Genomic DNA, 9,920 nt, shown 5'->3' on the forward strand with positions numbered 1-9,920 from the left:
AGATGCTGGAGCTGGCTGTGGGGAATCGGGGGCTCTGATCAGCATCAGTGGGAACCTCACTGCAGAGGAAGTGTGGGTAGCTCTGCTGCTCAGCAAGGCAGTTGGAACACTGGGGCTTTGTCTGCTGCAGGGCTCTCGGTGTTCCAGTGCTGTACCATGGTGCTGGGGTTGGCCACAAGTACAGTTTTCCTCCGGAGTAGGAGAAAGTGTGAATAGTCTGCACAAGAGCTCTTGGAAAGGGGGGGGGAAAGAATGGAAAAGGGCTAATTTCCCAGTTTTGTCTGAGCCCTTACTGCTTCCTTGTTTGAACTTACGGGAAGAGAAGATATTTATGAAGATTATGTCCTTCATTCACTTTTTTGGGGGCGTTATGTGGGGTGGTGGTTTGGTTTTCCTCTTGCTGGAAATGACTCTCAAAATAGGAGTGTGCCTGGAAGGGGGAAGGGCTGAGGGGACTCCTGCGGCCAAACTGCTCCTGTAGCCACTGTGGTTGCCCCTTGTTTGTGTGATTGCCTGCTGGCACTCCCCATGCCATGCTTTGCTTTTGGGAGTGCTTTTTTACAATGCAATCCACAAACAGGGAAGCTGTGGTTTGCTGCTGTGTGTGTGAACTCGAGTGGCTTCTGAAGTCAGCACATGTGTGTAAGATGGGGAGTGGAGAAGAGGGCATGCTAAATTGCTGGGAAGAAGATTACTGGAAATGAGAAGTGGTGGTATGAATGACCTCAGTAACACAGGGGAAGGGAATGGGAATGCATGCAAATAGTGTTTGTCTGGATTGCTGCTTCCCAAGCAGGGCTACCCCTGAGTAAGGGACACGGCCTTACAGGCAGCAGCTGCAGTAGGCTGGCTTTGTTACCTTGTCTTTGTTTTGTTTTCCTACTGATTACACAGCATTCTTCAGAACAGCTCAGCTTCGTCACCTGGAGAGGCTCCTTAAACAAGAGGGAAGAACTGCCCGATGGTTTTCTTTTGAGAGAGAGATAGATGGATAGACAGATATCTGCTCCCATGTAGGACGAGAGGTGATGGCCTCATGTTGTGCTGAGCAGGTTCAAGTTGGGTGTTAGGGAGCGTTCCTTCTTGGAAGGAGTGGTGCTGCACTGGCACAGCTGCCTGGGGAATGGTGGGGTCACCGTCCCTGGGGGTGCTCCAGAGCTGTGGAGATGTGGCACTGAGGGATGTGTCAGTGGGCATGGGGGAGGGGGTGGGTTGGGGTTGGGGATCTGAGAGGTCTTCTTCTACCTGGAAGATTCTATGTTTCTGTGCTCAAAATGAGATGCTCTCTAGTGAAAATCCTGAATTCTCTTTTCATTCAAAATAAAACACCGAAAAGAAGGGGCCTGGGGGGAGGGAGTTAATTTGAATGGGATTCCCTTACAGAATAAGGTATCTTTTTCCTGAACACCACCTACTTCAGATGGATTTTCAGTTGCTAGCCAAGTGTGTTTGGAAACAACCTCCTTCCCAGCAGCAGCTGTGAATGACACTAGCTGGTGACTCTGAATATGGCTGAATTGCTGGTGGAAGCCCTTCAGCTTTAGCATCCCTTGGTCTCGTGTTTGTCACCTCCTGGTGGTTGGGCTCCTTGCTGGTGGGGCAGGGTTTGCTGGCTGAGCAAAGGGAACTCTGCAGGAGTTTGAGTTGACTGCTTCTGCATTTGTTTCTCTGTTCAGTGGCCCTTGATCTTTTCATCCTACCTGAATCTTATTCTACCTCTTTAATTTACTACTGCGTTTACCAGTTTTTAATCTGGGTTATTAAACTAGCCATTTCTCCCTGGGGCTAAGCAGCAAACTGTGATCACAAAGAACAAACCGGAGCAGAATGCTTCTGTACAGCAGCACCGAGAGCTGGAACAGAGCTCCATCACTGAGCGCTGGGAGCCAGGAGCCATGGAGAGGTCAGAGCAGGAGGCAGCTGTGCTGGCTCTGTGCTTGCATTTGTCACATGCTGCTCAAGGGTCACGTGCTGAGGTGGCACAGCCGTGCACAGCCGGGCTGGTGAGACTGCGATGGCGTTTGTCACCCAACAGCAGATGCAGAAGGTAAGGGAGTAGCAGGCAAGGAACGTGCCTGCACCATTTGCAAGGCACGGGCGCTCCGTGCTGACCCAGTGCTCGGGTCCAGCAGAGATCTGCTTTGCACACACTTTGTATTCCACTCAGCTCCGTGCATTGCGTTCGTTCTGAGCCTGGAAATCCCGCTGTGGGTGCAAACTTGCGGAGGGCTGTATGCCCTGCAGAGCTCCTCTGGGAATTCTTCTGTGTCCTCCTGGTTCCTGCTCAGCTGTCACTGCGAGGCTGAGATCTGTCCCTGAGGATAATCCCCGTGCTGTTCTATATAGGGAAGCAGTGCCAGCAGAGTTCGCCTCATTTCATAGAGGATTGTGTAGTCAACCGTGAGAGCCACCCAGGGATTTTTCTCTTAGAGAAAATCATTTTTTTACTTCTGGCTTGTAAAAGCATCTCCTTCTTATTTGGAATCTGGAAATGAGTGCTCTGTTCGTTTTAGCAGTATATGTAATTTAAGCTCTGGTCACGTAGCTAAGATATCCTTAAACCATGAAGACTCAGCAATACTATCTACTCTGGTTTCTGGGTGGGGAGGTGAAATGTGTTCCCCTTAATTCTATGGGATCTGAGCCAGTTTAAGGACTGATCTTTCTTGGTAATGCCCCTTTTGAACTTTAAAAATATAAGAACAACACTTCAGTTTTGTCATTTGTGGATGAAAGAGAAACATGTCAGAAATACCCCAGGAGGAGGGCAGCCACCCCATTCTCCCTTTCAGTTCCATGAGGACGGTTTCCTTGTCCTGGAGCACTTCTTTAGCCCAGAGGAGTGTGACAGCATGAGGAGCAGCATCCAGAGGATCCTAGATGGGATGGAGGTGCCACCACACTGCCGGACTGAGTTCTCCACCAAAGAAGAGGAGCAGCTCCAGGCACAGGTACCTGCAGGGCAGGGCTGGTCTCATGCTGCCCTGGGATAGAAGGGGGAAGGCCCTGACTTCCCAGCTTTCTGCTGGTGTTTGTTGGTAGTCTGTGTGCCAGGCTGGAGTCCTAGGGAGTGCCAAGAGATTTAATGTTGAAAGAATGCATTCAGTATTTGTAGGAATGATTTCTATTAACTGTACTTTGTTTCTGCTGCTGCTTGGTGGGAAAAAGATGCAGGTGAGTGTTACCTCTGATTGAAGGTTTGGCTGTGTGTTCGTGATGATGCTGTCTTTACTGGGCTCTTCTCTCTGACAGGGCAGCTCAGATTATTTCCTCACCAGTGGAGACAAGGTCAGGTTCTTTTTTGAGAAAGGTGTTCTGGATGAAAAAGGTGAGCCCCAAACCCAGTCAAGGGAACGTGAGGAGGCAGGGCCAGATTCCAGCTCTGCAACCATTCCTGCTTTGCTAAACATGTTAAAATCTGGTTTTGTCTTGTAGGCAACTTCCTAATTGCAAAGGAAAAATCTGTCAGTAAGATTGGCCATGGTACGTTCAACTGATCTTTTTATTTTTTGAGAGGGATGGGCAAAAGAGAGGCAGTTTTTAGGCACTGGGACTTCTTCAGACCCACCCTCTTTAGTCTCCTAAATCTAAACCTTCCTGAGAGCAGAAGTGGCTTTGTCCCTGTTCTGCTTCTTACTGTGCCCCAAATACCACAAACCTCATGCAACTCCTTCCTTTGCAGCCTCTCCTGTATTAAATTAATCTCAGCTTCAGCTCATCAGTTCACTTTTTTCCCTCATCGTTCCATCACTGCCTCTGCAGTTTTCTCTGTGCTGCTCCTCACTCTCTGCTGCCAAAGTTCTTAGCTATAAACTTTTCAAAACAAAACCCGAAGAACGCTTCCAGGAGGCTCTTTGGTTGCACATAGCACTTGAGTTACTGGCGTGCAGAAGTTTGGACTTCAGCCCTCGGACCTCTTGGGGTCAGAGATTGCTTAAGCAACCTCCCACTGAACTGCTCCCACTGCACATGGCTCAGACTGTCTCCTGCTCTCTGCACATTTAAGCTGTTTTCTTCCTTTCTCATTGCAGCACCTTTTCTTATCTCCTTCTGCTTTCAGTTTGTGCCTTATTACCTCTCTCCCAGCCCCCCACTTGGGTTTGAATCTCTTTTGTCTTCAAACAATACGTGGAAAATAAGGGCAGGATTCAGCTCATTCCCCTGAACTTTGTTCGGATTGAACGTCACTGAGCTTGGAAACGCAGTATGGAGCTCTCTCAACACCCCTGTGCAGAGCAGCCTCTGATGGGCTCTGTTACACTGATTTTTCCTCTTGGAAGTGAAAACAATTCTGTCCCCTGCTGCCTCAGCACCTTCTCTCTGATTGATTCTCCATAATGAGTCTTTTTAATGGGATCTCTCCTCATCCCTTGTTCAGTGGCAGCCCTTGCTGGGCCTGATCAGCAGAGGGGGAGAGGTATCTCTTTTTGCTTCGCATTTTTGTATATTTTGTGTAATATGCTTCATCACCACACTCACTTTTTTCACTCTTCAGTCTTCTAAAGAAGACTACTAACTCAGAAGGGCTGTGTCACCTCAGGCAGTCTTAAGGTTGGAAAAGCCCTCTCAGATCCCCAAGCCCAACCCACCCACCATGCCCACTGGCCACATCTTGTAATGCCACATCTCCATGGTTCTGGAACATCTCCAGGAATGGTGTGATGCTAATGCTCTGCTCTTGGGGGGGGGGGGAGGGGTGGAAATTCCTGGCTGCTTGGCTGTGCTCTTTGCACCTCATTGCTGCCCCTGGGTTCCCTTCTGTTACTGAAACCTTCACCCTGAGCCTTGTCTTTCTCCTTAGCCTTGCACGCTCATGATCCCGTCTTTAAGCAGATCACTCACTCCTCCAAGGTGCAGGTAAGCTGAGCTAATAGAGCTGTCTGACAGAAAACTAAATGATGGGGTGGTCAACTTGAGTACTCTAGACTCCTAAGTAAAATGATTTTGAACATAAAAGGACAATACCAATAGAAAACAGTGCTTTGTCGTATGCAGAAAGCAGCAAATGTAAATTTTGGGAAGTTTCTTTCCAGGAACTGGGGAGAAAACTAGGCCTTGAGAGACCAGTGGTTGTGCAGAGCATGTACATCTTCAAGGTATGGCTGCGGGCCTCCCTGCCACGGCAGGAGTGAAGCCAGTGCGACTCCTCCTCACATGTCTCCCTTCCCCTTGCAGCAACCCGGCATCGGTGGGGAAGGTGAGCTTTGTGTGTCTCTGTATTACAGCACAGGTAGTCCTTCAGGAAAGGATTGTGAGCAGGTAAAGCTGGCACAGGCTGCCCAGAGAGGTGGTGGTGCCCCGTCCCTGCAGCTGCCTGAGATCAGAGCTGGACGGGGCTGTGAGTGCTGATGTTGCTGTGTGCACTGCAGGGAGATGGCCTTTAGTTGTCTCTGCTGCCTCAGGCAATTCCATGGCGTCAGGGCAGGCTGAGGAGCACCGCGTGTGCCCCCACCTCACAGTGCTGGCCCCAGGCACACTCAGACCCTGACCCTGCTGCTTTTCATCACAGTGACACCACACCAGGATGCCACGTTCCTGCACACGGAGCCCCTGGGAAAAGTCCTGGGCTTCTGGATTGCACTGGAGGATGCCACGCAGGAGAATGGCTGCTTGTGGTTCATTCCCGGCTCCCACACCAGTAAGTTGTGGCCACTCCTCCAGCAGAGCTTAATACAGCAATATTTTCTTTCTTTCTTTCTTTCTTTTTTTTTTTTTAAAAAAAAGCTACTGTACGTGGCTGACAGTGCTTAGTTTTAAATTGAAACCAGGGTTACAGGGTGAAGAGGCAGCCTTCCTGGTGCTGTATTTAATCCAGAACCTGTGAGGGTGAGGCCAATTGCAGTCACCCCTTCATCTTTTGTACTATTTCAGAACATCACCCTGCATCAGCCGCTCTTCTTTGCTAGGCTCTGAGATTCAGGTTTTTAATGCAATGAAGGTCTGGAACTACTGACTCCTTTCTTCTAGTGGTGATACATGTCACTGCTACCTGTCGGTGCTCCTTCTGTAGTTCTGACTGCAGCTTTGAAAACGTTCATTGTCACCTGGACTGCAAACTGTAATTCTCCTTCTGCCCTCTGGAGTGAGAATGCACTAACAAACCATTGCTCTTTTTTTTTTTCCTGCTTGCAAAGCTGCTTCTTTTCCAAGCTGCATCCCATTCACAAGGATGCTCTTTTCCCCCTGTGCCCATGACCTCTTAACTCCTGACAAATATTCTAACTTCCTCTTTCACCACAACCACCACAGCATCATTTCTGCAGTCTCCTGCCTTTCTCTTCCTCTAGGGCATACTATTTGACTTCCAATGCTGCTCACTTAAGCGTTTACTCAGAAAATTACAGCTCTCTTGATGTTTTAAATCACTCAGCCCTCATACACTTTGGAGTAGGTTGTGCTCTGACAGCAAATTATGCTCTTCTAGGAAAAAGTCATGGATGACAGGTTGGTTTTGGGTTTTGCATAAGTCTTTGAGCACTGTGTTCCTAACAGGCTGCGTTGTGATGCACAGAGCCAGGAGGGGAAGCAAAACACAGCTGATTCTCACTTTCTGCTACAGCTGGAAAATCCCAAATCTTTGCATGCTGAAAAATCCCCAAATCACCAAGGAAAGAATCAAATTCATTAGCAGTGTTGTTCCTCTAAGTGCCAAGAGGAACAGAGTATTTCTGGGCTTGCGCAAAACAGAGCTGGCATTTTTATTTTTATGGATGTTTGCTTATCTGTGGATGTGCAGGTGGGATTACCCGCAGAATGGTGCGTGCAGCCCAAGGTGCCTCGACGTGTGTGGAATTTGTAGGGTCAGAGCCAGCCTACGATGACAGCAAGTTCATACCTGTGCCCATAAGTAAAGGTAAAAGCACCTCAGAGAAGGGAAATACAACTGCATTTCAACAGTTGTACTTTCCTTATGTTAAATTTAGCACTCACGACTGGAAAAAAAGCACTCTGGGTGTTTCTTCCAAACAGGTGGGCTCATTGTCATCCATGGAGAAGTTGTCCATAAGAGTGAAATGAACAGCTCGGAGTTCTCTCGCCACGTGTACACCTTCCATGTGATGGAGGCCAAAGGTACCAACTGGAGCAAGGAGAACTGGTAGGGTTGCTGTGATTCCTAGACAAATGTTGTTTAATGAAAGCTTTTAAGTTGTACCCTGGTGTAGTTGCAGACTTCTTAAAGTCATGTTCAATAAACATATTAGAGGAAGGGAAAAATTCCATGCTTGGCAATCCTTGCTGTTGCTTCTACTTTGCAATATATGCAACACGTGCCTTAGGGATATCTTCCAGTTACTAGGATTTCTACTAAATTTAAAATAAAACAGCCAAGTGCCTGAAAGACAGAACTAATGACTACAGGTGTGACTGGTGTTCAGACTGAGGGGTTCTAGAATGCTGACTTCTCACTGTATCAGGTCTTGCTGCTGTTTGAAATGCCTCTTTGTGTGCAGCAGTATTGATTGCTGATTTAATGGCCCAGAACTGGAGTAGTCACTGCAGTTCTGTTTTTTGCTCTTCCTTACCACTTAGGCTGCAGCCAACTCCCGAACTGCCTTTTCCACCGCTCTACACTTGACATTCACGATTGGCTTCTGGAGTCAACTAGCTGGTCGGTGTTCCCGTGATTGCTTGTCTGTGTTCTCTTTAAATGCAGTTCACTAGATCAATGCTCAAGATATAATTATCCATGTGAGCAAGCTCCCTTCATGCAGCTGAATCTGCCTGCCTTCTGTAGAATCTTCTGCTGCAGGATGAGCCCTGCTCTGAGGATAGTAGCCCAATCCTTTTCGTGAGGAAATCTCTTCTGTCTCCAGAACAGGCCATTAAGGAGTGTTCCACCTTGACCACGGCAATGGTTGAGAAGTATTTCTTGTTGTAGAGCTGTAGTATTTTAAGTTGAGAGCTCATTTAGTGCTTGGCTCTGTTAATTGGCAGTGCAGGTGAATGTGCTGTGTGAAGATGGCTGACTTTTAGCCTTGGGTCTCTGTCCTATTCTTTGAGTAGTAATAAAGACAATGCTACTGTGGGCAAAATGAATCAGGGAGTCTACTTTTTTTAATTAATCACTCTTCTGGGTATTTCTTGCAAATTGCAGCTGACTGTTTGATCTCTAGGCTTGATTAAAAATATTACCTTTCTTAAAGATGTTGAGAATATGAAAACAACAACAAAACCCCTCATGATACATCAATAAAAAATCATAAATCTTCATTTTAATCTCACTTCAATCTGTTGAGGGTGTCACAGTGTGACCTCCTCCCAACACGTGGGGCTGCAGCACAGCTCTGTGATGATCCAATTGAGGTATGTGCACCACGACTGCCCAAACCCCAACAAAACCAAACCACAGTGAAACCTTAGGAACATTAAGTAACTTCAGTTGCATCAGGGGCAAGCTCATGCCTGTGTGCTAAGCTGAACAGAACGCAGGTAGCATTTCATAAGGAATTGCAATAGATGGTATCTCTCCCAATGTACACAGAAGGTCATAGATGGGGACAAAGAAGTGGGAGAGACTGTAGGAATGAAATGCTGTCATGGATGTGATGTAATCACTTTCAAGCAGTCATGTAGCCTGGAGTTGTGTTTGGAGCAGGTCTGTGGCTGAGTAACATACCCAGCTCAATCCAGCCAACTTGGGAGCATAAGTCAGGACGGAGCGAGGCACTCCAGCTCCTACACAATATCTCACACTTATTTACTTTTAGAATGATTGGTTAAATAGGCACTAAGTTTTATCTAGTTAAAATGAGACAAAAACAGAATGAACTTAACAATCTGGTGGTTGTTCTCTGTTGAAGTAAGTTGTTAGGGAAGCAAGGCTCCAATTCTTAGTGATTAATTCCTCTCAGAAATATATTACCCATCTCTAGTGTTGGTTTGATCATCTGATTTGTAAAATAGTAGAATGAAATTTATGGTAAGAAGAGTTTTTATCCCTTTGGGCATTGCTTAGCAGTGCAGAATATGTTCAATACGGTGCAGAGCTCAGGCTGTCACAGTGGGAATATGGCTGGCAAATGGCAATAACAGCAGCCTGGAGTTCAGTTCCTGCTGTGGTGTTTCTGGACTCTCCCTGTGTCTTTCCTATGGTTTGTTTCACAGTTGCAAGTGGGGATGGAGGGGGAAGTGACTTATTGTAGCTTTGTGCTGTTCTACAGCTTTGGAGGTGAAGTTTGTGGGTCGTAGTGGAACTTTTTCTGTATCTTTCCATTACTAGAGTTAATCTTTTTAGAACAGTGCCTGCTGCTGAGCAATGATTGCCTGTCCTCTGCTTATATGCACCACTATCTGCAACTTGCAAAATATCTAATTCATGTGGATAAACAGAAGTAAGAAGCTGTACTGAATTTGCAGGTTTTACAATTCAATGTGAAGGAAATGCAGCCTAGTCTGAATTGTTTTTTTTGCAAACGGTATCTGTCCCTTATTGCATTATTAACCAAAACAACCCTGAACAATTTTGGCATGTTGGGAAAGGCAGGCTCAGATGTGGAGCTGGGCCCAGGTGGGGGATGTTGGGCAATGCCACCTCCCTGCTGGTCCTGGCTTGTTCCTGGGGCCTGATCTTTGGCACAGAGCATCACTTCTGCTCCACCTGTGCTCCTAATAAGCAGTCAGGACTGCAGGGGAGAATTGTGTAAGGTATCTGGGGCAGCAATACACCATTCCCAAAGTGTACTGTGGTGCCTTTTTTGTGGGGAACAAATTGTCAGAACGTAACTGCATCCGTCAAACCAGGATCCTGGAAAGCAAAGCTTCAGCTCAGGCAGTTCTTGGGGAAATGGAAGAGACAGAGAAAGCACAGCACTTGGCAATAAGGGACTATCAATGCAGATCTTAACAGACTCTTCCCTGTGATTTTTTTTTTTTTAATATGACAAAAATCAACTTGTGCTGTTTTAAAAACTACAGAAAAA

General features: G+C 47.0%; 1 protein-coding gene across 1 annotated transcript; it reads left to right on the forward strand.

Annotated features, from left to right (window-relative positions):
- Positions 1-1,753: 1,753 nt before the first annotated feature.
- On the forward strand, positions 1,754-8,037 carry PHYHD1 (phytanoyl-CoA dioxygenase domain containing 1). The gene is made up of 11 exons (XM_010720864.4): positions 1,754-2,047; positions 2,793-2,951; positions 3,253-3,328; positions 3,436-3,483; positions 4,802-4,857; positions 5,034-5,096; positions 5,176-5,197; positions 5,510-5,638; positions 6,737-6,853; positions 6,970-7,096; positions 7,531-8,037. Exons 1-11 carry the CDS (start codon positions 2,015-2,017, stop codon positions 7,574-7,576), a joined length of 876 nt encoding a protein of 291 aa, XP_010719166.1. The 5' UTR covers positions 1,754-2,014; the 3' UTR covers positions 7,577-8,037.
- The last annotated feature ends 1,883 nt before the right edge of the window (positions 8,038-9,920 follow it).

The sequence above is a fragment of the Meleagris gallopavo genome, chromosome 19, assembly GCF_905368555.1.
Source record: "Meleagris gallopavo chromosome 19, MGAL_WU_HG_1.1, whole genome shotgun sequence".
NCBI classification, from domain to species: Eukaryota; Metazoa; Chordata; class Aves; order Galliformes; family Phasianidae; genus Meleagris; species Meleagris gallopavo.

Excerpts from the sequence above, each read along its gene's own strand:
- PHYHD1 (XM_010720864.4), top strand. The coding sequence starts at position 2,015 with ATGGCGTTTGTCACCCAACAGCAGATGCAGAAG. Across the intron at positions 3,484-4,801 it reads TGTCAGTAAGATTGGCCATG|CCTTGCACGCTCATGATCCC; the intron begins GTACGTTCAACT and ends CTTTCTCCTTAG. Across the intron at positions 7,097-7,530 it reads AACTGGAGCAAGGAGAACTG|GCTGCAGCCAACTCCCGAAC; the intron begins GTAGGGTTGCTG and ends CTTACCACTTAG.